The sequence below is a fragment of the Takifugu flavidus genome, chromosome 7 (assembly GCF_003711565.1).
Source record: "Takifugu flavidus isolate HTHZ2018 chromosome 7, ASM371156v2, whole genome shotgun sequence".
Classification (NCBI taxonomy): domain Eukaryota; kingdom Metazoa; phylum Chordata; class Actinopteri; order Tetraodontiformes; family Tetraodontidae; genus Takifugu; species Takifugu flavidus.
The window spans coordinates 3651057-3675930 of record NC_079526.1 but is presented as its reverse complement, the minus strand read 5'-3'; the positions used below and the strand labels follow the sequence as shown (position 1 = coordinate 3675930).

The 24874-nt window shown below is 45.6% G+C and overlaps 2 protein-coding genes across 3 annotated transcripts; one reads left to right on the top strand and one right to left on the bottom strand.

Moving 5' to 3' along the window:
• Positions 1-593: 593 nt before the first annotated feature.
• Positions 594-17499, top strand: LOC130528149 (cadherin-24). 2 transcript variants are annotated; one of them, XM_057037174.1, is made up of 14 exons: positions 594-727; positions 4205-4934; positions 8025-8319; positions 9416-9535; positions 9838-10005; positions 11804-11985; positions 12446-12702; positions 13180-13316; positions 13471-13592; positions 13824-13941; positions 14050-14358; positions 14602-14794; positions 14900-15323; positions 15905-17499. In XM_057037174.1, exons 2-14 carry the CDS (start codon positions 4368-4370, stop codon positions 16700-16702), a joined length of 3690 nt encoding a protein of 1229 aa, XP_056893154.1. In that variant the 5' UTR covers positions 594-727; positions 4205-4367; the 3' UTR covers positions 16703-17499. The 2 variants fall into 2 exon arrangements, with proteins under 2 accessions (XP_056893154.1, XP_056893153.1); XM_057037173.1 differs by having other exon boundaries at positions 15902-17499.
• Positions 17500-20605: 3106 nt separating this feature from the next.
• Positions 20606-23710, bottom strand: cltrn (collectrin, amino acid transport regulator). The gene is made up of 6 exons (XM_057037183.1): positions 23352-23710; positions 22916-22974; positions 22670-22755; positions 22393-22509; positions 21410-21604; positions 20606-21322 (listed from the first exon to the last, which is right to left on the bottom strand). The coding sequence occupies exons 1-6, from the start codon at positions 23416-23418 to the stop codon at positions 21190-21192; spliced, it is 657 nt and encodes a 218-aa protein (XP_056893163.1). The 5' UTR covers positions 23419-23710; the 3' UTR covers positions 20606-21189.
• Positions 23711-24874: the final 1164 nt, after the last annotated feature.

Genomic DNA, 24874 nt, shown 5'->3' with positions numbered 1-24874 from the left:
TTTTTTAGGGACGCTGCAGGATTTTGCAAAGAAGCCTTGAGGATCTTGGGATCAGAAGGTGACGGACACTGATGTGCCTTGGTTTAAAGAGCCACAGCACCTCTCGGCACATTCCACTCTATTCTTTTCTTTTTTTTAAAAAAAAAATGAGCCCATGAAATACTTTAATAATAATAGTCCTTGAATAATATTATCATTATTTTCTTTAAAAAGAATTCTAATATCCATCCTGGTTTATCGCAGTAACTTATGATGCATGTCAATTTAATCCAGTAGAAAAACTAAACTCTAAAACTGTAATAAATGCATGCTTGTAGTCACCGTGAATTAAAATGCTAAAGTTACTACAGAACTGTTATTCTGGTACATCCGCTTGCTACATAGTATGGCCTTAATAATGAAAAAACCCCTCTGTTTGTCTGTGTCAAAGACTACGCACATGTATGTATATCAATTTTATGTATGGCTGTAAACATACCAATAAAGCTCTTTTATTCAAAGTGAGAAAAAAAGAAAGCGCGAGCGAGAGAGCGCGAGCGAGAGATGGGGAAGAGAGAGAGAGAGAGGAGAGAGAGAGGAGAGAGAGAGAGAGAGAGAGAGAGAGAGAGTGTACTAATAAGTGGACAGACCTCATGATGAGCAGCTCAGAGTAACCTCGGCATCTTTTCCCACCTTTGGGTCCTTCGAGCTCCGTCAGCCCGCTGAAGCGGAGAGCAGCAGTCCCACGGTAGGTCAGCTCCTTCCCCGAGTGGCGGACTTCATTTTCGCGACTCGCCGCATTAACGACGAATTAATTAACGGGGGGAATTTTGAGGCGTAAACTTCCCGCTCTGTGCTGTGTCACTTTATTGCCGCTCTTGATTCCTTATGTCGCCAGAATCGCTCTAACTGATCCTTCCGCCTCTGAACAGATGTTATTATGAGGCAGCTATGTGGAGTAGCGCACATTTGAGAGGACGTTTGCTGACTAACTACATCTGCTTTGCCAGCTGTCCGCCAATAATTAGAACCGTTTAGATAACGGTTGTGTGCGCGCGCACGATCAAAGTACTCACCTGCTGCCGCGTGCCCCGCCGCACGCGGACGGCGGTTTTCTTAAATAAGCGAACGACGGAAGCTTCGGTCAGCAGCCTACAGCGGGGCTATAAGTGTGTTCATCATAATATTTCATATTCAAATGTTTAATCACATTAACATACATCAGATCAGCCATATATTTCCCCAGGCTTCTGCTGACAACACGAGTTGCGCTCGTGGCTGTTCTATGTATATTGGATATGCTAATTGGCCGCGTGCGTGTGTGTGATAAGACCAAAGGGAAAGTTGCAAAGAGTCATCAATGAGAAATGTATCTTATTGCATTCTCAGGGGGAAAAAGGCTAACTTTGGGGGTTTTTTTTAATCCTGGGCAAACCAAACCATTGTCAGGTTTAGTCAGAAGCAGCCAGTGAAGCTGTTTGTCAAATCATATCACAAAACAGTGAGTAACATGTATTAAGGAATAAATTTGTGTTTGTAACTCAGGGATGCTGCCGCTCCTCAAAAGGAGCATAAATCCTGCCCTGGTAAAGGAAAAGACAGTATTTAGTTCAAAACACCCCCTTTTCCAATAGTTGCTTTGAGTATCAGGCTTGTATGTAAAGCTAGAAGGGATCTAATGTAATCCTAACCCCTCTGACTACGTTGTCAAACATCCAACTTTTACATCGTATACTTACTATATTGCAAAATGTCAAGTTTTAAAGTTGAAGTGACTGACTCGGTTGAAGCTAGCATGGACTCAAAAAGAAGCACACGAAGATTCTTTACGTTGATGCACAAGAATAGAATGTTTTACTTTGACCCATATCCTCACCAATAATCCATATGTCTTCTGCACATTACCACATCATCAGTGACAACTAATCCCTTCAGCAGCTTTGGTTTACAAAGTAAAACATCCTGTTTCAGTCCTCTGTTGCATAAAACAACAAGACTGCTTTTTACAATCCCCAAATGCCACTAATGTTACAACCACAATAGTTTGACATACTTCCTTTGTCCTTTAAAATTCCTTTTAGCTTTTAGAATTATTAATAATTGGGTCAGAATGTACAATCATATCACACTCGGTCTCTAAAGTGGTCCTATGACACAAGCGTAGATGGATGATTGCAATGTTTTGGTGAATAATTTCACTTTAGGAGAGTCCGAGATAATTCCATCCATCCTTCCATCCAAAGAACAATAAATTATTGAGAATGATTATTTAAATCAACCCTTTTTTCCCCTTGGAAAGTCTAATATGGAATTAAAATCAACCAATGGATTTGCGGCAACATGTGTAGAGGATGAAAAAAAACAAAGACAGCTTTAATTGGAAAAGCTCTTCCCTCATCATTGGCATCAATATTGGCCCAGCCTCAGATTGGGGCATTTAAAGTGTTGATAGCCTGATATAATGTCTAAAAACAAACGATCGCCCCGCACAGAAACGCTGTGCTCCGTCAAAGCAGGGCACCTTTTACCTGACAAACATCTGCAGGGTCTAGCAGATTCTTTCTGCCTTTATTAAAGGTTAAGACTGCTGGAATGTCAAATGTCCACAGCAGTGACTGACGGCTGTGCTGAGGATGGTGGGCTTCTTCTCGCCGGTATGATGTGGAAAGTCTTAAAAGATTCCCCCATGTTCACTGAGGCCAGGATGAGTGCCCTGTAAGCATTAAGACCAGTGGTGAGAGTGAATGCCAGACATGTTCAAATGGAGCAGACTGGTCATTGAAAGCAAAAGCCCCCCCCCCCAACACACACACTCACACCAGCCCCTTCCCTCTCTACCTCTCGCTCTCATTTTTTCCCTATGTAAAAGGCCTGACATGCACAGGCTATTTTTAATAAAAGTGAAATAGCCCTGCTGCAGTGAAGCGACTCAGCACAGGCGGAAGTGAGACGGAAACAGCGATTTGCAATTTAGAGCTATGTCACCACTCATCATTCCATTCTGAGCCGGCAACAGCAAATCGTCCTCGTGCTTTCATCCTCCATCCCTTCCTTACATTCCGCACACTCACTCACACACACGCGTTCTTTAAAGACTTCAAACAACAGCGGATGACATTTACTGTTGGCAACGTGGTGTGAGAGCAAAGCTAGGAAGGAGAAATCCACGCTGCAGACGGCATCAAGGCTATTACACAGAAGCTGAGGGAGACAAAGAGATTTTGGAAGAGACACTTGTTTTCTGCACGACTTAAGGCGACGACGGCAAACAGATGCCAGCGCGAGCCGCGCAGGGTTTCATCTGGAAACATGAAAAAGGGAAACGACTGCTTTTTGTTCATCACAACGATGATCAAATTCTCAATTTGATGCTGTCCAAAAACCCCAGATGAAACAAAGTAGGTCAGTATCTGCAACAAGAGCAGAGCATCGGCCCCAGTTGGAGGTGGTCTTCATCTCCAACCAGGCAAATAAGTGGAGGTGAATTAAAAATGTGGTGGTTCATCTGGTTTTAGGGTTCGTTGTTAGGGAGGCATAGGTTTTAAACCCAGAGCCATATCCTGGCGGTGGGCACTGACTGCAGTTTTATTTTCTTTATCTGATGATATTTGCTTTGTTCTTTATTGTATCTGTAGGCTGAGCTGCGTGCGAGTGACGTGCGTTGCAGGAAATGACGCGTCAGAGTTATGAGTGGAAGGCAGAGAAGGTCTCTTTTCTGTGCTTTAAATTTAAAAGATCAATCGCTGCGATCCGACTCAAATATGAAGAAACTCACATCATTTAACTTTTGGGAAACGAGGACAGGTCATTGATTGAATTATTTATGAGTCTAATTATTCTTTTAAGTGGACCTTCTTTCCGCACCGGGCATGAGCGATGCGTCTTTGGTGGCGGCATTAATCAACTGATGTTCAGGCAGTTGCGGGTGACACCAGACAGTAAAATACCTGCGCTCCACCTCGCTGCCAGGCACCGCTGCCCAAAATTAATAGAACCGTTTTTAAGACCGTGTTTAATTCCTTGCGAATGACCTAATGATCAATATTATGATTCACACTTACGATAAAATCAGCAGGAAAAAAAAAGTTAACACCATCTGGCATAAAGCAAATTCTGTTTTATAGGCAGTTTTCTGCCAAATTCATCAATCAGCAGTAAAATAAGTTTAAAGGAGGCTTAAAGCACCTGTTGCAGTTTAAATGACCTTCTCTGTGACTTCCCTCAGGTGGTCGGATCAGCATGAGCCAGCGTGACAGAAGGAGCTGAAATGAAGCCCTGCTCCGGGGGGGGGAGACGGCTCAAGTCTGGACGGACCTCCATGAGAAGCTGAACCCCATCAGCCAAGCAACGACTTTCCTTTGAAGCAAAGTGACCTGGTCATCGCAGCAATGGCAGCACGCTTTGTTCTGCTGGTTCTTTTCATGGAACGACAGGTCCCGGTGGTGGCTGCGGGTCTTTTGAAGGAGGAGCGAGATCTGCAGGTCCCATGGAGCCCACCACAGCGACTTTTACCTCGTTTAGAATCGAATTTGAAAGATTCGGAAATCCCGCATCAGAATGTCAAAGGCGAAGCCAAAACCCTGCCAAGAACTGACGGAAAACCAAATAATTTGGGCTTTAAAGCTGACATTGCTGCCAAATCTCTATTAGCTGAGCATAGCCTTGAACTGACTCTGAACCGCAAGAAAAGAAGCACTTTGACTAATGAAGAGGTTGAAGGTGTAATTAATGCTCGGAGTCTCGCGCCGAGTTCAGAGGAGCACGCCAGCCTTCCTGACCTCCATTTGGAGACAGGTGTCAGTGGCATTCTGCTCCAGAGGACGCGGCACAGCACAAAGTGGGTCACGGAGTCTGAAGATGGGGGGCCTCGCTCTCGCCACCGGAGGAGCTGGCTCTGGAACCAGTTCTTTGTGATTGAGGAGTACAGAGGGCCGGAGCCTGTCCTCATTGGACGGGTACGTGGAAATACATGGGTGTGATGATGTCTTATTCAACACAAATGTGTGTTCTGCTTCACTTTCCGGTGCGTCCAGACCTTTTGGACCGTGTTTGTCTTGCTTGCCTGCACGCTCCATTCCTCTATTCCAAAAAAACCAAGACTGCCGGTCTTGGAACAACATCGTTTTCCGAGCATAATCCACAAAGATGTCTCCATCCCTTCTCGGGACAAACTGCACATTTGCACCGTGTTTCCCTCACTGGCCTCGTTTAGTCGTTCCCTCTCGGCCCATTGACTTCACAAACGGATGACCTCATGCAAATAGAAGTAGCGTCTCTGGGCTCTCGGGCAGTTTAACAGATCCAAAATCCCCAGAGATGAAACATTCATTATGCAAAGAGCAATAATTGTCAGCACTTATACACAAGTTTTTTTATAGTGGTGGTGTCTGAGGAAACATTGTGTTGTTTAAATAAAGCCTAATGTTATCGTACTGCGGTCGTATTAATAGTATTTTCCGAACTATAAACTTCCCGTTAATGTGCCCCATTGTCCAGGGCCTGTTTCCACACCGTTGCTGTTATTGCGTAACTTTGCCACCTTTTGTGTGTACTTAATCCCAAAGTAATGTACAATGTACCACTTTAAAACAGATTAGACCTGAGACGACTTTCATTGAGCTAATCCTCTCGGCTTTTGTAGTTGTCACTCTCCCCCACTTTCCGTCCCTTTTCAGTCTCATTTCTGTGTGTCTGGAAGGCAAAAAGCACCTGCCAAGTTTTCACTCACGCTGAAAATCAGCTCCCAGTTCTGTCCTCACAAATCAAGTTGCCTGAGCAAGCGCGAGATCCCGATCTGAGATAGCGTCAACATGTGTCAGCGATATTGGCAGAGAGCAAACTGTCCCACCTGTGAAGAGATGATTAACAAGCACGCAAATAGATTCATGGAGAGTGACATTGAGGCAGTTTGTCGGTGCAAATAAGTGTCTCTGCTCATCGTAATTTATCACCACTGTGACGATATCTAAACACGTCCCCGACAGATCCTTATCATTTTAGCTCCCGTAAAACCAGTGCCATTTTTTTCTACAATCACAATGGCAGCACACTCCAACTGCAGTTGCAACAAACAAACTATATGGTGGGTGAATCCACGACACACCTGAACCATTCGCGTCCTGTGGGTTTACTTGTACAATTTCACACTCAGGTGCCCCACGCTAATGCAGCTGCTGGCATACTCAGAGGATCATATCAGCTATAGCGCTAACAGGGAATGTTGCCAACTGCTTTGGAGCTAGCAGTATAATTTAATGTGACAGTCTAGATTGGATTCTTACTAGTTGCGTGTGCGTCTCATAAATGTATAATCTTCCTCTCTGGTTGTTCCTGATACAGTCGGCGAGGGGTGTTAAAGCACGCTGTTGGTACGCGAAGCCGCTAATTCTCCTGCAAAACATGTTGACAGTCGTGCATTAAAGCGTCCGTGCACCAGTCGGGTTGAACCCAGTTCATTTAGTCAAACTGGATTATTTACCTCCATACGCTGTATGCATTAGAGGTCTGAGCCAAGTTATCGGCGGTTCAAATCATCTGCGCTCCCATCAGGCTAGCGAGATGAAGAATGTGTCTCTATAAAAGCAGAGATAAACCTGGAGGTGGATGGGAGTGAGAGGAGGGGAAAATTCTGATTATAGAGTAGGAGAGAAAATGACAAAGCAAATGGAGGAGACAATTTCCCCTCTTTTTCCAGCTGTCTTTGTTCGAGCTGGATACATTTCTTCCCCACCGCGAGAGTGTTTTTTTCATGCTGACTGAAGCACAGCAGGACTGAGCCAGCAATTAGACAGTGAGGAGAGGAGGTCTTGAAGGATAGAGGGGGGAAAAAGAGGATAGAGCGTGGGGTGGGAGATAGGCACAGGCTCTGACAAAGATGTCTCTCGTGGTGGAGTGTGGGATCAAAACTTGAGGCTTGCTATAAGGGAGAAAGGAGGGAGTGGGGAGTGGGCGTAGGGATGAATAAAGAAACCCCTAGTCCCTTATCTAGCAATTTGTAGGGTATGCTATCATGAGTTTCTATAATCCCCAACTTTATCCTCCAAGACACACAGACACACATGCAGAATGTTGACTAATCTTGCATTTTCTCCTGGTCTCCGCCTCCGGGGTGCTCATGTGTGAATTGCACTTGTGCTGTTAATGTGCATTATGCTGCATATGCAGATGCTTTAAAGTAAACATCTGTCTCCAGCACAGAAATGATTGGGCTGAATCATGTGCAGGCAATTAAATTTCTTTGAAGCACAAATTCCAACTCACAGAATGAGTAAATGCCTTTGAAAATAAAATTATTTTTAGCTGCAGCTGAATTCAAATTGAGGCTTTAGTTCTCTGACTATCTGGGGTCCACAGCAGAGGTTGTGACTAAGCCTTGTGGATTATGAACATGTGTGGATGCGCCTTAAGGTTATAGAAATGTGAAGGTTCCTGGTCAGAAAGTTGAGCGTGATGAAAGCTGAGTAAGCTCCTGAGCTTTCTATTTCTGTACGTTGGGCCGTGTACCTATAGAACTCACACTAATAGTCTCACTGCCATTAAAATATCAAAATAGCAAACGTGTTTTCTGCGGCAGAAAGCAAAAGGGGGGGCAGAGGGGATCTGAGGAACACGAGGACCGGCAGGACGTGATTTCATAGGTAGGCAGAAGTCAAGCAGATGGATTTAAAAGACAGAGAGAGCGACAGATGGACAGAAGAGACAAGAAAGATTTACAGATGGATGGAAGCAGGATGCATCTGTGCACATACATGTCAGACACGTGCGGGGCCGCTGTCCACGTTGATGCCTTTTTGCCCCCATCAACCCCCCGTGGCACATTTGGTCCAGTGATTTAACAAGCTGTATGCATCAGTACTCATCCTCGTCCCACATGCATTTTCCACACCTGGTGCCGTTCATTTCAAACTCACTGAGCACATCTCGTCCTTATGTCGATGCTCGTTTCCCTGTGACCCTGTTTGCAGTATTAACCCGACAAACGGGGAGCGATACCTGCGCACCGATGCTGCCTGAAGGAGGTATTTACCGAACGTCTCTGTTCTCAGCTGCACACAGATATGGACGGTGGAGACGGCCGCACCAAGTACACGTTGGAGGGAGAGGGAGTGGGCTCCGTCTTCGTTATTGACAGCAACACGGGCAATATACATGTCACCAAGGCATTGGACCGTGAGGAAAAGGACCAGTACCGGCTAATTGCAACAGCTACAGATCGCCAGACTGGCCGCGCCCTGGAGCCATCCTCCGAGTTCATCATCAGAGTGCAAGACATCAATGACAATCCACCCGTCTTCCCCAACGAACCCTACGTTGCCATGGTTCCGGAGATGGCCAACATAGGTAGGGTGGTGAAGATGAATGGATTAAACAGATTCTACACCTAAAATTGTTGACCACCAGTCTGTCTTGTTATGATGAGGTTATTTCCAGGGGTATTTCCCTGTTTCTTTTCCACAGCGGGCTCAAAAATGTCAGAAGCCAAAGGAAGGTTGTGCGTTTACAAAGGAAACTGCACATTTTCAACATTAATTACTGAATTACACAATAGGACTAAGGCCGTCAAATTATTGAACAAATGCCCATCTCGATCACAAGGTATCTGTGGATTCAGTATGAGCAGAAATGTATCTGATAATCTCATTTTCTCTGTTCACTGCTGTGGAAATGGAACGAGAACTGACAAAAGGCAGATATGAATGCGTAGCCAGCCGTGGCACCAGACCTTGAAGCTCCAAGTCCCTCGCATATAACACCGACGTGGTGCTTCAGACTTTAGTGAAGCTTAAACTCCTGCCTGAGAGCAAAAACCCATATTCTTATTTGAGGTTTCCTCTTTCTTTGTCATGGGCTTCGGTAGTCTCAGCTATGCTCCACTGTTACTGTTATCCAACTTGAATGTACAGTGTTTATATACAGGTTTATAGCAATAGTCTTGGCTTGAACGCAGTATAATGCCAGAGAGCTGTTCAAACTGAGGATTTCTTAAAAATCAGTAGTTCTCCGAACGTCATCTCATACGATAAAATGATACTTTGTTTAAAGGGGCTGACACAGTTGATTATCAGCGTAAGCATCAATTCTGTGAGTTATTCCAAACTTCATTGCCAATTACAGGATTTCCCTGCTGTTCAGCATCTGATCAATGAGGCTAAAGCGTGCTGCTGACACAGCGCCAAAGATTCAAGGGCAAATCCTCAACGGGAAAATAGGTTATTTAGTCATATTTGTCAAACGGATGAATGTTGTGGAAATCCTAGAGATAGGCAGCAGAGAAGTGCATTATCCCTTTAATCCTGCAGCCGTAAGTACTTGGTATTCAATAGACAGATTTGGTGTGGAGGATCACATTAAGCTTATGAACCAGCCAACAGCTTTAACTACTGTACTTAAAAGGGTCATTTGACTTATCACCTTTGTCGCCTCCTCTCTTTCACAGGCACATCCATAATCCAAGTCACAGCTCGAGATGCCGATGATCCGACATATGGAAACAGTGCCCGGCTGGTCTATGCCATCACTCAAGGCCAGGACTATTTCTCTGTAGACGCGCAGACAGGTCTGACCGCAGCCCTGCATGTATCACACACCCACTCACCAGTAAATTCCTGTCTCGCTCCTGGTTATACTTTGTAATAAATCCCAGGGGTCCGGTTAGAAATCATATGTTGTGTCTTATCTACCATCTGTCCAAAGAGGAAAAGAGCACTTTGATATAAGGGGACAGATGTGACCTGGGGTTATACGTTTAAAAGCATGTTTTGTGCTAAATGTATGGATCTGGCACACATTGATGCTAATATCAAGAGACACGTTGTCACTGTGAAATCAGCTGCTGCCACTCGGTGCTCCTCCTACCAGGCATCCTCCGCACCGCCGTACCTGACATGGACCGAGAGAGTCGAGATGAATATCTGGTAGTTCTCCAGGCCAAAGACATGGGAGGGCATCTGGGCGGATTGTCGGGCACTACGACAGTCACCGTCAAGCTGACCGATGTCAACGACAACCCCCCTCACTTCAGGAGGAGTAAGTGCCGCTGCTGTCGCGTCACGCTACCGTGGGCTGTTCTCACTGGTTTGAATGGATGAACATCTTGTGATGGCATTTCTGATGACAGTTTGATATTTGTGGGATGTAAACAGGTGGGAGAGGAGATAGAAAGTAGCTTGTCGGCGCATTATGGCAGTTTTTATTTAAGGCATTCCTCCTTATCATTGTTTTTAACCTTTGCCGGGATGAGGGACACTAACACTGGTAAAAGACTCCCATTACCTGAGACTCAAATGGACTGTGCCTCGACGCGCAAGAGTGAAAGATCATGTTTGCGTTTTCTTATCCAAGCTTTTCCCTGTTCTGTGCTATTAATATTTCATCTTAAAATTCAGTGCTTTCTGCTTCAATAGAGAGTAAAATCACTGCAGAATGCTTCTAAGACTTTGAGACGCACCCTGCTTTTCTCTATATAGGCCTCCTCCCCCGTTCACTCTGCCCTTCCTGCTTCCTTCTTCTGAGTCTCTCACTGCCATTCATCTTAATGTTTAAAGACCTCCTTCGTCTGGTTGATATATTGTGCGGCAACGCAGGGCTTTATAGGCGCAATTTCATATTTCCAAATGCCAACAGTGCTTTATTTATTTACTGGTATCTGACTTTATCTTTCCTTCCTCACCTGCTCTTACCGCCATCATCATTTTGTTTTTAGACACAGTTGAAGAAAATCAAACTGGACGCAAAGGGTATGTCATTAAATGAGGTGTATAATGGGGGGCATCGAATGGTTGATATTCAGCAAGGTGGCATTGAATAGACTTGTTGTGCTTCAGCAATACTGATGCACACACACCGACGCCTGAACTATCATTTCAGATAAAAAGGTTTCCATTTTATTAAGCGAGCAGCTAAGTCGTGAAAGAGCGTGCATTTGCGGCATCACAAGCCGGTTTGTCCTGGACATCCCCAGGAGAAATTACAGATGACTTTACACTTTTCCATCCCAGCGTAATGATTAATTCATTAGAAAGACGGCGCTCGGGCAACAAACATCTTTCCTGTTCGAAGAGAAATGGAAGTGTTCTTGGGGTTTGAAAGCCCTTGATAAAACAACCACTTTGGATTTCAGATTAGATTCCGAGGTCCAAAATGAACACGTGGCACCGAATAGAACCAGTGGCTTGTACCCTGGGAAACAAGTAAATTAAGAAATATGATCAGAATCTGGTATGCAACAAGAGAACATATTAGAAGGGCAATGGGATAAACCCTCCACAGCAAGAATTGAATAGAGACAATTACACTTGACAGCTAAAGCAAGGACATGGGTGGGTTAATGTAGCACCGCTCGGGTCCACGCATTGATGTCACAGTTGACGTGTAGTGGCTATTGTTGCTGCAGCGCTTGGCATTGTTGCCTCATATAAAAAAGGCTCTCTCAGGATCTTCTTCTTCTTTTGCATGTTTTCTTTTGGGTTTTTGTGTGGGTTTTCTCCTGGCGCTCTAGTTTCCTCCCACAGACCGAAAACATTCCCGTTCAGTTGAAGGGAGACTCTAAAATGCCCCTCGATGTGAGCGAGTGGGGGTGTGATGGACTGGAGCCATGTCCAAGGATGAATCCTTTTAATGTGCATACGTATGGTTGTATGAGTATTGGATGCGGAAAGATAAAATCAAACTTTGTCCTTTTAATGTGTTGAAGAAAGGAAGGGGAAAAAAGAGAGCAGAGTTTAACGACCCCCCCAAAAAAGAAACACACAATCTTCCTGCTGTGACTATTTTTCCCACATTGCTCAGAACCATTAAAGCATATGTTATACTTTCTTCCCCGCAGGTGCGTGGTCATTTTCTGTGTCAGAGCTCGCAGCACCGGGTGTGGAGGTGGGCCGACTAACTGCCTCTGATCCCGATCTGGGAGAAAATGCCCTGATGGAGTTTACAATCTTGGACAGCGAGGAGGCTGAAATATTCAACCTTACCAGAAAAGACAAAGAGGCTGTCATTGTCCTGAGCAAGGTGATTATTGAGATACAGGAAGAGACGACAGGCTGCAGGTTCTCAAAAGTTCTTGAGTAAAACAGCTAAAAAGATCTAAAATGCAAGAGATTTTTTCTAATTTGCCTTGGTTTACGAATATACTTTAAAGCCCTTCAAAAATGTTGCTGCTCTCCTCAGCAGGTGTTGGGTTGTCAACAGGTTCCCAGGGTTCTGCATGAGCAAGTTCTGTAATGACTAACTGTGAATTAATAAGACAGGGTGTGAAAAAATGGAGCTAACTTCAAATGAGATGGGCTTGTTGAAGGTAGCAGCTTTCCCAGCTTTAACTGAAGCCATTCCCGGTAACGCCACAGATTTATTCATCACAGTTTATCAAAAGATCAACAAAACCACACGGAAAGATTATTATCGGGGAGAATTCTAGAAGCGCTTGAATGCTGTTCTGGAGATTGAAGCTGCTTAATTCCTCATTCCGCAGCTGCTGGATTATGAGGCCTGCAATTCATACACTTTCTCTGTGGAAGTGTCCAACCCTATAGTGGATCCCCGCTACCTAAAGAAAGGTCCTTTTAAGGACCAGGCCACAGTGCGAGTCATGGTCCTTAATGCTGATGAGCCTCCGCAGTTCTCCCAGGTTCGCTACCATCTGGACGTGTCCGAGAACTGCCCTCCTGTTTGCTCGGTTGGACGTGTCTCTGCAGTGGACCCCGACACAGGACAAAGCAGCAACATCAGGTGGCCTTTACGCCGTCACTCTTGTCTTTACTAAGGCCTCTCTTCATGGTCGTTTCCTTCCTTTTGCTAGCAAATTACTACTCGATTCAATGAAAATATTCCTTAGCATTGTGATTATAGCTTTGCATATGTAATTATGTAGCTCACAATGTGATAGATATTGATATCAGTATGTTAGAATGATGACTGTTTGTGAAATGTAGGAAATTTGGACAATTTTTGCCAAACACAAAACAAACAAACCCATAAAATCTAAAAATAACAGCGCAACGTGGACCTTGGTTTCAGGCTCCCCCCCGGTAATAAATCACTTTCACATAGGTCAGTACCGCAAATAAAAAATAAAGCTTTTTCTCACTGTCCAGAACTCTTTGACATCACGATGCTTTTTTTTTGTTGGTAATATTGTGGATCTAATCCCCCCCCAAAATCATTTTTCTCTGTATGCTCGTTCCCCCCTTTCTTTCTTTCTTTCAGGTACTCCATCGATCCTCAGTCAGACCCTGAGGCTCTGTTCCGCATCGCCTCTGACACAGGCTTTATCAGCACGGTGATGGAGTTGGACCGTGAGGAGGAGCAGTGGCACAATATCACAGTCATCGCTGCACAGAGGGGTGCGTCTGCACCTCTGCCCTCAGGCACAGAGAGCAGCTCACAGCTCGCTATCATATTTCACTAAGATCCCCTTCAGGGACTGGAAGTACAAAGTGGTAATGGTAAAAATTTAGCCATCATTTCACCTTCAGTGTCGGGTTCCTTCTCTTTCAGACAACCCCAATCTTGTGTCAAGGGTCGTGGTTGCCATAGAGACACTAGACCAGAATGACAATGCACCAGAATTGGACAGGCAGTACACAACGTCAGTGTGTGACTCCAGCGCTCCTGGTCAGGTATTATCTCTACTGCTCGTATAAGCCTGATGTAAAATTAAATTAGAGCTTCTGGATTTGAGGCATCATCAACACATCAAGGAAAATGACAAGATATTAATTAATTGCACAATTGGGAAAAGATTCTAGTGGCCAATCAGTTATTATCATGATCACTATAGTGGGATACTGTAGTCAGAGAAATGGCGTCAGCATAAAGATGTCAGTCACATTCTGGTCTGTGTGTGGCAGGTAGTCCAGGTTCTGAGAGCCATCGACAGAGACCAGGGAGGACAGGACAACCAGGTCCACTTCAGCATCCCTCCAGAGTCCAGCTCTGCCCTCAACCTCACTGTCCGTGAGAGCGGAGGTCACTCTGACTACCTCTGTTTTGCAGCCCTAAAATATAGCAGCCAGGACTGGTGCGTGTCTGCTGCGCAGTGAGCGTGTTTGACTTGTGTGTTTGCCTCGTTATCAGGTGTGACAGCCAGCCTGGTGCTCCAGTCAGCCTTGGAGCCCCTCCCTGGCTTCTCTTCATCCTTACTGACCCTCTATGTGCCAGTTGTGCTGCGTGATGGGGCTTCAGGACTAACTAACACGGGCACAGTCACTGTGACCATTTGTCCCTGTCTGCGGGGTGGGATGCAGACAGAGGATAGGGGGAAACAGAAGGACAGGAGATGGGAGAAACACATGGTCTGCCTGCCAGTGCCGTCCCCCTCCACATCCCTCATATTCAGCCTGGTCACCTTGCTGTCCATGCTGGCTTGTGTCACCACCCTGCTGGGTAGGTGTGAAACTTTCCTTTGGGAGTGTTTACATTCACTGAGCACCTCAGAGAAATTACAACAAATTCCATTTTTTGGTGTGATTTTAAATGCTGGCCATTTTGTTGTGGCCAGTCAGGCCAAGTCAGGGCTTTTTTCACAGCAGTCAAAAACAAAAAGCCTTGCAGGGACTCTGACTCGTGGGGGGCTGCTTCCAAACATTGCGGAAAATCGTGTGCTTGTGTCTCCTCTTTGCCCTTTAGTGGTGTGCGCGCTTTCGCTGTCATTGCGCCATCAAAAGCGAGACTCCCACTCACCCTTCGAGGAGGATGATGTAAGAGAGAACATCATTTCCTATGATGATGAGGGGGGAGGGGAAGCGGACACCGCGGCCTTTGACATCACGGCGCTGCAGAGCATGCACAGAATACAGCACATGCGCAACAATGGAAACATGTGAGTTCTTACAGACACGAGTGAGCTTGTCAGGCGCGTCTCCTGGTAGCGTGTGCTTGTTTATATTGGGTCGTGTGCTTCTCTGACATATATCTTTTGGCACAGATGGTACACCCAGCAGAATCCGCCGAGGGCCAGGACGTACAGCTGGAGCCGCAACTTGCGGCCCGGCCTGGACCCTCAGCAGCGACCGGGCTCCGCCCCCCTCTACGGTCGCTTCTGCTACGGCATTCACACGCTGCCTGTTCTCAGAGATTACCCAGCTGGGCCTTTGGAGGCAGGTCTGCAGTTAACGCAGCTGACCCCGGGGCTGACCCCGGGGCTGACCCAGGGGCTGACCCAGGGGCTGACCGGGGGTCAAGCTGGCAGTTCCCTTGTGGTCCAGAACCAAACCAACTTTGAACCTCTGCTGAGCGCCCCTCAGATGAGCGCCAGGTCTTACATGGAGTACATGGTGGCGAAGAACAGAACGATCGATAGAAAGGAAGGCAGTGCATCTGAACCCAAAGAGGCTCAAAACCACAGCAAGGTCAGAAAACTCCACAAAAATAAACAGGACTTCACTTCAAAATGATCATAATGCTGCTCTTTTCCAGAGTATAGACTAAGTATAGTTTATGGGTCAGTACATATGGATATGATTCATCAGAAATTCATGTGTGTGATTTAATTCGATTTGAACTGTTGTCGCTGTGGAAACACCATCTGTCATGTGATTGTGACTCAAAGGCTGCTGAACCGTGATTGGCTGGGCAAACGTCAGAGTCTGTAACATCGGCCTTCAGATGGAAACATACGAATTCCACTGTATTCAAGAATTTAATAACTTTATATCAGAGTTGCTTGTCTGCTTTGGTGAATTTGTACAAATCTGTTCTCTCATCAGGGTTGACTATTTAACAGGCAGACAGTAGCAGCGGAACTTTAAACCTTTTGTTGCTTCGGGGCTTGATAACTTTTGACATTTGAAATCATTTGTGATTTAATATCACAATTATCCATTTTTTGGGTGCTAAAAAGAAGCAAATGAAATCTTTACAAGCTTTTGTTGCCTCTGCACTGTTATCACTGCTGCATCTGTAATGTTTCCTCCCATTGTGCCTTCAGCAGATAAACGCGGCTGCAGAGACGGTGTTGGCAGCAGACATCGTCGCAGATCTGCCACAGTGTGACCCAAATGAGTCTTCGTGCCAGAGTCACAGCACCTCCGTCTCAAAGCAGCAAGACGGGCGGCCGGGCTCGGCGCAGACGCAGATCAGCACCACGGCCACCAGCTGCACATTAGATGACATTGACACCGATTCCTCCATTCCCTCTGTGTCGGAGCAGCTTTATCCAAAAGGCTGTCAAAGTAACCCTCCTGTTTACGACACGTACAGCATCGTGGGCTCGCTGAATCCCCACAGCAGAGGGACGGTCGTGAACGGGACGGGCGGCGCCGGGTTGTACACTGCGGGAGTGCCGCTCCTGAACATGTGCACGCTCCAGAGGAAGGACCTGACCTCGCTGTCTCTACCCGGAGGGGCGGTCGGAGACGGCGGAGGCTGGGCGGAGCCGACGCGAACAGACTCCACGAACCTTCGGTCGTTGCGCATGAAGGACCTTTTAGACATCCGCCTCGATCAGGTCACCTTTGACCTGTCGCAGCCGCCTTATGACTCACTGCAGACTTATGAGTTCGAGGGCCGCGATTCCAGGGCGGAGTCTCTGAGCTCTCTGGAGAGCGATGGGGAGAAGGACGACGGGCGAGTGGTTGGAGGAATGGAGGAGTTAAACCAGAAGTTTCAGAGGCTAGTGGAGATCATCAGTGAGAGGGAGAAGGAGACGGTGGCGGGAGGGGAGGCCCTGGATAAGATTACTGCACAAAGAGAGGACAAAGCAAAGGAACAGCAGAAATGGGATTTCTAAACTGCTCAGAGGAGAGGTTATAAAGGGAAACTCTAATGACAGTGATGGATTTCAGACACAGCAGGGTGGGAAAATAAACCCCCTCTGACAGAAAAATTCCAGGAGCCGCCAGTGACAAAGGAACTGTGGTGGAGTCGGTGCACAGCATCTAGTTTTCACCTCCGCATGAAATGCATATGGAATCTGACACCTCTCTCACCACTCTTTTAACTAATATTAATAATGCACTTGGGCTTTCAAAGCTAAAGTTAATGAAAAATTAACTTTTTATGTTAAATATTGATTCTGAGCCCTGAAAGCTGCATTGTTAGAAAATAGGCCTCATTAAAAATTGACTCAAATTGTAATATTTAATATTGATAGTTTAATAGAGGCGCACTCACTCAAAGTACTCGGAATCTGAATGACAAATTTGCATCTGAAGGGGAGAGATTCAGCCACAGAAGCGTACAGTCATGCACCAGTCACCAGCTCACAGAGCCTCTCCATCAGCGCACGCCGTTCTAGCCTGCATCTCCAGCAAGTCCTCGCACCTCCAGTAGCAAAGCCTGCGCACTATGCAAGCCGCACACAGTTCCAGTAGAAACGTTTAGCTCGTCACCGTCAACGATGTCGTGGACGTCCAGTGAGTAATGTCCATTTGTAGATAGTTCAGAAATTTGTGCTTCACTGGTTGTTGATCAAGAGTGGACTTTTGCTTGTTCTGTTTGAAAAAAAAGGAGATTTAATGGAATCCACACAGAAAACAAAGCAACTGATGTTCAGTTATTAAACTGTTCCCAACTTGCAACATAAAATGGTCCTCCTAATTTCACCCACGCGATTATTTAGGATTGACTATTGTGTTTGGGTCTGCGTGTTTCCAGTTATCTCCAAAGAGCCATTTATCTCCCACGGTTAAAAGAGACTAATTCAGGCAACGCGCACGTCCTACTGGTGATGAGAACAAAACACATAATAATTATTTCAAGACTGTGCGATCTTCAGGCAATCAGCCTTTCGCTGTGACTCATTTCCGTAATTCCATGTTATGTTATTGCTCGGAAGGTATCCAGATCATTTTCCAGAATAATGCGATCAAATGTTTTTCGCTGCAATTATTTTCCACGTTTTGTCTTCTTACAGTGGGATTTTTGGCTCTCGCTGAGCTGCGGCTCTAATAGGATCCTGATGATTTCAAACTGAATTTGACGGAGCGTCTTTTGTCGTCCCGAGAGGAAGAAAGAGGTGTGAAATAGACCGGCGTCCTCAGGCGAGAGTGAGACTCTTAACAGGGTGGGATATCGCACACTGGACGCCCGCCCTGAGATAACGTTTCACAAATGAGCTAGACATAAGATCCGAGACGTAGCCTCAACATCAGGGACGGATTTAATTGAACAATGAACTAAATATAGCCGTGTGGCAGAAAGACGCTCTGCATTAACACTTCAAAGATAAAATCGACCAAAATAGAATAACAGTGAATTAAACTGTGTTTGAAATTCAAATGCTTTAAAGGCTTATTGCCAAACGCGCACACCTTAAACTGCCAAGAGCGGTGGTAAGTGTGAAGAGGTGGACAAGTGTGTGTTGTACCAAAATACACATTCTACTAGCAAACTGAGGACATTTTTGGGAAGTGGGGACATTTTGGCTGGGCCTCACAGCTCCAAAAGGACAGTCTGAGGGTTAAGCTAATTAGGGGTTAACAGGGATGGGCGGGGTAAGGACCTGGCCACTGTGCTATGTCAGTTCAGTTCGAGTCCTCACAAAGATAGAAGTACAAGAATGTGTGTGTCCAGCTCGCGGCTCAATGGTGCCATCTAAGGTGAAACTGTGACATAAAACTACTGAATAACAATGAGACAACATCACGGTTGGGCCGGAAATAGCAACAGATAAACTGACACAGTGGGAGAAGTCAGAGAGGGAGGTGTGTGTTTGTGCCACAGGCTGGAGGAACCAAACAGTCACAATTGTGTCAATTTTGAGCAACGGTAGAGCTCTTCATCTTTACAGAGAAGGAATATTCAACCGTCTCCAGAGAGCGCCGCGCGCTGCTTTGACTTTGACATCTTGGTGGAAAACATCAGGGCATCGGTGTGAAAAGGTGTCATTCAAAGTGACACTGACAGCTCTGCTCCCAAATAGAAACAGAGACATCATTTGGCCCCATTTGTGAAAGCGTTTAGATCTTTGTTATTTCAAAAAGAATTTCCTCACTGCCTGTGTTCTGAACAAAAGTTAATTCATTTCAAATAAGGTGGCGTCCATATAAAACGCTTCAAACGAAGGGTAGTTTCAGTGTAAACTCCGACTCATCGTTACTCTCTGGGCTACACACATATAGGAGTAGATCGTCCGCATATAAGGAAACCTTGGGCTCCATTCCCCACCTGGATACCAGGGATCTGGTTTTGGATTTCAACACTATTTAAAGTGGCTCAATGACAGCTGCAAATGAAAGTTTGGAAAGCAGCCACCCTTGGTGTGCAACACCAGAGAGAGGGAATCATTGAGAGCGATGAGTATTCACACTTACTGATGCTTGAGGAGACGTTTAGAGTAAATAAAGCTGTCCCAGAAGCCAGCCCCACTCAGTGTGGAGAACAGGTACGTCCAATCTACTGTCAAAGGCCTTCTTGGCAAGATTAAGCATGAATGATGTTAAGTAGCCTTCGAATATTCATGGAGGAGGAACTCCAAACTCCTCTTGTATGATTGAAGGTACGAAAGATTCTAAACAATGGCAAGAATTTTAACACTGACTAATGGCAGGGATATGACGGGACAATGAACAGCTCCTTGAGGATGAAAGAAAAATAAGCCTCTCCACGAGCGGGTGGCGGCGTGCCCTGTTGCTGCTGCGATTGTTGGGACATCTCTTCCAACAGTGGGGCCGATTGCTATGCTAATTTTTAAAATTCCACTGAAAACCCATCAAGTATTTTCAGCGTGTCTCGCTGGGCAAAGAACTGTGACAGTTAAAACCGTTGCCTCTGAAGTGTAAAGATGGGAACACGACTCCCTGAGAAGTGCGGTTACTTTCACCAGGGACAGAGGTGGTTGCACCTGGATTATTAGGGACTTGTCCGATCCACCACTCCTAGATTTCAATTGTTGGACAAGCAGACGGCCAGCTTTGTCCCCCCATTCACTAAAATAGTAGTAATTGTTTGGTCTCTCTTGTTGACCAAAGGTCAAGTTCAGTTTAAAGTTTCAATCTCTCCCTATAAAGGTCAGGTGACTGGTGGACTGGATGTTGGGCTTCCTCTGGAGTCTTGTAATTCCTGTTAGTATGAGCTGTGTAAGGAATCATTTTGGGTCCTATAAATGCCATAAAATCTTCCCATTTCCCCATTTTCCCATAAAATTATCCCATACACGGGTATGTGTGTGTGTGTGTGTGTGTATTTGTACCCAAATTTCCCATGATGGCAGGGAGGCGTCATTTTGGGGGCTAGACCTATCCAGCAAGGGGTCCATGAATTCATATCTCCTACGCAGGTTGGATATAACTTCATATTATCTTGTGGGCTGCTCGAGGACCTCAGGAGTGGAACCTTCAGATCCGGCTGCCCCGCAGGCAGCGTTGCTCCTGGCGATGCGTCATGGTCTCCTACTGTGGCCTTGGTCTGAAGCAGTTTCTACAACCTCCCACCACATGAGTATGTGTCAACTTTGTGTGTTCAGCTGCTTGTCAACACAGAGTGTTTCTAAAGCTTTGTTGTGTTGAAAGCGCAGCATTTTTTGAAAGGATAGCAGGAGAACGGGAGTAGTGCAGCGACTACATACCGGAACAACCAGATTTCCCAAAGTTGACACATTTTAGTTCTGGCTGGGATGTTGTGCTTTATAAATGAAGACTGAACGAGCCCTAGCTGCTATAATTAAGATGATTGGATGGCAACACAAACCAACTGTTTTGTTTTATTCTTTATTCGTGAAACTCTGAGGGCCTCTGTCCTCCACAAATGTTAAATTCAACTATGAAACTACATTAACCTTCATTTAAAGAGTATATGGATTTTGTTGCTTTTGTGCTGGAAATCACATATCTTGTCTTGTCTTTAATACCCATACATACAAAGGAGCCAAATAGATAAATAAATTTGTTCTTTATCACCATGGAAAAATACTTTGTAGGCATTAAGTAATAATTTATTTTTGCTTTAAAGATGACAGAAATTAATGCATTTTTGTTGCGGTACTAGGTGTGACCTGCAGGGGGCAGCACAGACAAACGTTACAAGTGACTACAACTACTCAGCTGTTCAGAAAGAAGGATTTACGTTAAAGCTGCAGTAAAATGTCTCCTCACAAAAGCATAAAAAGGCCAGAAGTGGTGCCAGGCATACACTTTACAACATTACATTTCTAAGAACACAAATGTAGAATTTTGCAGCACTTCCTCATCTCATCAACTGATTTTACAGGTGGCGGAGCAACACGGGGCCATCAAAGACGGCTCCATTTTCCATCTCTTGATTACATGAAAAATCCTTTTACATCTTTGTCAAGCTGTCATCTTCTAAGAATGACATGTTGCGAACCCCCTCATTTGAGCCACAGTCCACAGCTTTTACCTCCATCTGTTCATCGCAGCTCTCTTCTTCATCGACATCTTTGTTCTTTTTACTAGAAGATAAAGACAGAGACTTTGAGACAGACATGCAGGACATTATAAACGAGGACGCTGAAGCTGACGTGTGGACAGTTCTGTACCGTTTCTTTTGGACCACAGTGGACACCAGCAGGAAGATGATCCCGGCCCCTGTTGCACCGATGACCACCCCAAACACGATGAGCCACGGGGGGGTTTCATAGGAGACCGGCGCTGCCAGGGTGGGGACGATGTCGATGAACTCCAGGGTTGAATCAGTCAGCAGAAAGGCATTGTTGATGCGATTCCTGGACTTTCTATTGGAAGAATTAGAGTTCAGAGAAAAACACTTGTCAGGCTAAGGTCGTCAGGAGTCAGGTTGAGCTGCGTGGGTGGCTCATTAGCGTAGCTTCAGAGCTTTAGCATCTTCAAAATCCAAACTCCGACAGGCGCCAGTCAGACTGCAGATGGCAGGAATTGAATACCGGTCCAGAACCCCTTCCTTTAGTCAGCGTCAGTGAGGATGCTGATGAGTTAAAGTTGAGGAGTGACAAATACTAAAGACTCAGCACGTTGGCTGGTCTGCCTGTTCAATATTTGAGAACAGTCACAGTTTGCAGACGTCTGCTTCCTCATAGCCACTCCGTGCACACAGCAAAACAAAGGTATCGTTATTGTCTCCATCCGCTGGTGCCGATAAGAGTCTATATTTATTGCTCCTGATGATCAGAAATAGGTTGAAAGTTCGATCTTTTTGTCAGCTTTGGTGACCCCAGAGTGCCACATCATCCACACATTCCATACATTATAATTATAGCAGTACAGTGACTCAAATATGTGGGCGATTATTGTTACTTTCAATTTGTCAATATGATGTGCACGTCATAAAATCATCGCTCTAAAGTACCCTTGTTTGCCTCTATATCAAGATCTTTATCAAGATCTTTATCAAGATCACGGTGGCTAATCTACTCAGATCATCAAGTCGTAAATTCGGTCAACAACTTTGATTTAACAGTTTACTCAGGTTCCAGCAACATGATGTCGCTAATACACAAAAAAAGGGATCATCACATCCCAATTTTGAGAGGAGCCGTGCGCCTACCTGACAGCCTGCTCCACATCTTCCTTTTTCACCAGGCTTGAGGAGTCCTGCGTGGACGTCACCACGAACCAGAAGGACACTCTGGCCGTGTCGTTGCACAGGACGATGTTCTGAACCCTGGTGAGTTTCCAGCGGACAGTAAACACAACGTCAGGCTTGTAAAAGACTGTGACTCAGGATTGTTGTCCTGACAGGGTTGCGTTCTGTCTTTTACTGCCTCATAAACGACACAGTCGTTGTCATTTTTAAAATTCAAAGGGCAGAAAACGATTCTCACTCAAATTTCTGGTCGACGAGATGGTTCCTCATGGCATAAGCGAGAGACGCCCGGAACAGGAACATCTCGTTGTCGTTCCAGTCGTACTGCGAAAACACGGAGCATTTCTTTCTTTTAGCAGATTAAGTTGAGCGGTCATCACAAAGACCTTTACTACAGTTTAAGGATTGTGGATTATTAAGGACCGGTGCCACTGCAGTGTTTATCACACACTTAATTCTGATGAAAATGTAGGTAAATACGTACAGCATCGTCTCCCAGAGCAGTTTTGACGCTAATTCGAACTTTGTAGCCATCTGGAGCACCTTTTAGAGAGAAAACACATTCAAATTCATCATTCCAAGCATTGGTTTTATCCCAGGAAGCTGTTAAATGAAGAATTGCTGAGAGTTTCAAAGGAGGGGGGGGCTCCAATAGAGGTTTTTGTTAAGAAGCCGCCATCTCAGTTATGTGTAATCCAGCCCGGTCGGATTTAAAACTGCATTCCAGGCTTCAGCAGTTACCAGGAAATGATTTACTGTAGAGGAAAAGATGTAAACAGCAGAACTTTGGGTGAGAGGGAAAACTATTTGAAGAGGAGAACAGGAGTCCAGCTACCCCCGGATTCAAGCTCTCGGCTACCAGGACGACCGAGAAGCTGCGCTGACATAAACATCTGAGTGCATTTGCTGTGGTCTCCTACCTGGTGCACAGAGCTCCTGGGCTAAAACAGGTGACAGACAGAGCAGGAGTAGGATCCTGTCCAACATCTCTCCTCAGGGACCTGAGAGGCGGGAAGACGGCAGCGGATAACAACAATGGGAGGACGGTGAGAAGGTCTGAGGGGGTCAGCAGAGGAACGTGCCAGGTTAAAGCCTGAGTTTAATGGTTAAACTGGAGGACACACCTCAACCCCAGCCCATCCTCTCTCTAAAAAACATGGCCGCTCGGCCAGCCTGTGTAACACGGAGACCGGTGAGCGTGAGTGTTTGTTCAGGCTTCTGAAAACACCGCCGCCGTGTTCCTGCGAGAGAGCCCAGCACCAGGTCTGCTTCTGTTTACCCAGCACAGCAGCGCGATAGGCACCACAATGCAGACGCCTTCCCCTCCTCAGCAAAATGGTAAAAACACCGATTCAAGGAGAAAAGGAGGGAGGCGCCTGACCACATCTGCATTCTTCGTGGGGCGAAGGACCGCGGAAAAGCGGAACACGGTGACCCCAGCGTGGTACATGCCTGACTAAGCACTCGCTCTTATCAGGTTAAGTTTAATTTGTCGCAAAAACACTGTCGAGCAGATTCAGACCTTCAGGGAGAAGATAAACTGGTTAAAAGTTCAGCCTGTCTACCATGGATGGATGGATGGATGGATGGATGGATGGATGGATGGATGGATGATGGATGGATGGATGGATGGATGGATGGGTGGATGGATGGATGGATGGATGGATGGATGGATGGGTGGATGGGTGGATGGATGGATGGATGGATGGATGGATGCATGGATGGATGGATGGATCTATATAGTAGGTTTCTGGGCCATTAGATTTACAGTAATGTAAATGGGGCTCACAGTTCTATTTGTCCCAACAGACTAACACAATAAACCTGCTGCACATCCTGAATGTAACCAGCCGAGCATGAATGTTTGGACCTTGATCAGGAGGAAAATGCTATAAAAGGCTTAACTTCACAACCTTATGCTGCTCCTAAAGGAATAAAGGCCCTTATTTTAGTTAGCGGTATGTTATCTGTCAATGACGGCGTTCTATTCTGAGGTTTGGATTATTGATTATGTGTTTAAAAAGCTTGGCTCTTTAGGGAAGAAGTGGAGGAACTTAAATAAATAAAGGGTTTTGAAGAGCCAAGGAAAGAACCTTCAGTATAAGAGACCTCCTGTTTGAACTGGTCTTTTGGTTCCTTTTTCATGATTAGGAGAGGAAGCCCACAGCATTATTATTTAATATTGATCAGCCCCCAGTCTGTGTGAGAGCTGGAGCTGAACATGAGGTTAATTGTTCACTCAGTGTGTGCTGACAAACCCCTGACGGAGACATTTATAAGAAACTAACAGTCAGGACGCGCACGAGGCAAAGTCTGCTGTTGCTCTCTGCGTCAGTAGATCCTCCACAATAAAGGATCTTTTGGCTCCAATATAAATATCAAGCAACACGATCGCCCATAAACCAGCCAACACTGTAAGGGCTGTAAGGCAGTGACCCTGTTC

What these genes read in the sequence shown, in the direction of transcription:
- LOC130528149 (XM_057037173.1), top strand. Translation starts at nt 4,368, where the DNA reads ATGGCAGCACGCTTTGTTCTGCTGGTTCTTTTCATGGAACGACAGGTC. An exon ending in CTCTGTAGACGCGCAGACAG is followed by an intron (nt 9,536 to 9,837) that starts GTCTGACCGCAG and finishes TCCTCCTACCAG; the next exon opens with GCATCCTCCGCACCGCCGTA. An exon ending in TTGTGTCACCACCCTGCTGG is followed by an intron (nt 14,359 to 14,601) that starts GTAGGTGTGAAA and finishes TTTGCCCTTTAG; the next exon opens with TGGTGTGCGCGCTTTCGCTG.
- cltrn (XM_057037183.1), bottom strand. Translation starts at nt 23,418, where the DNA reads ATGTTGGACAGGATCCTACTCCTGCTCTGTCTGTCACCTGTTTTAGCC. An exon ending in CTGCTCTGGGAGACGATGCT is followed by an intron (nt 22,756 to 22,915) that starts GTACGTATTTAC and finishes GTGTTTTCGCAG; the next exon opens with TACGACTGGAACGACAACGA. An exon ending in GATGTGGAGCAGGCTGTCAG is followed by an intron (nt 21,605 to 22,392) that starts GTAGGCGCACGG and finishes TTCTTCCAATAG; the next exon opens with AAAGTCCAGGAATCGCATCA.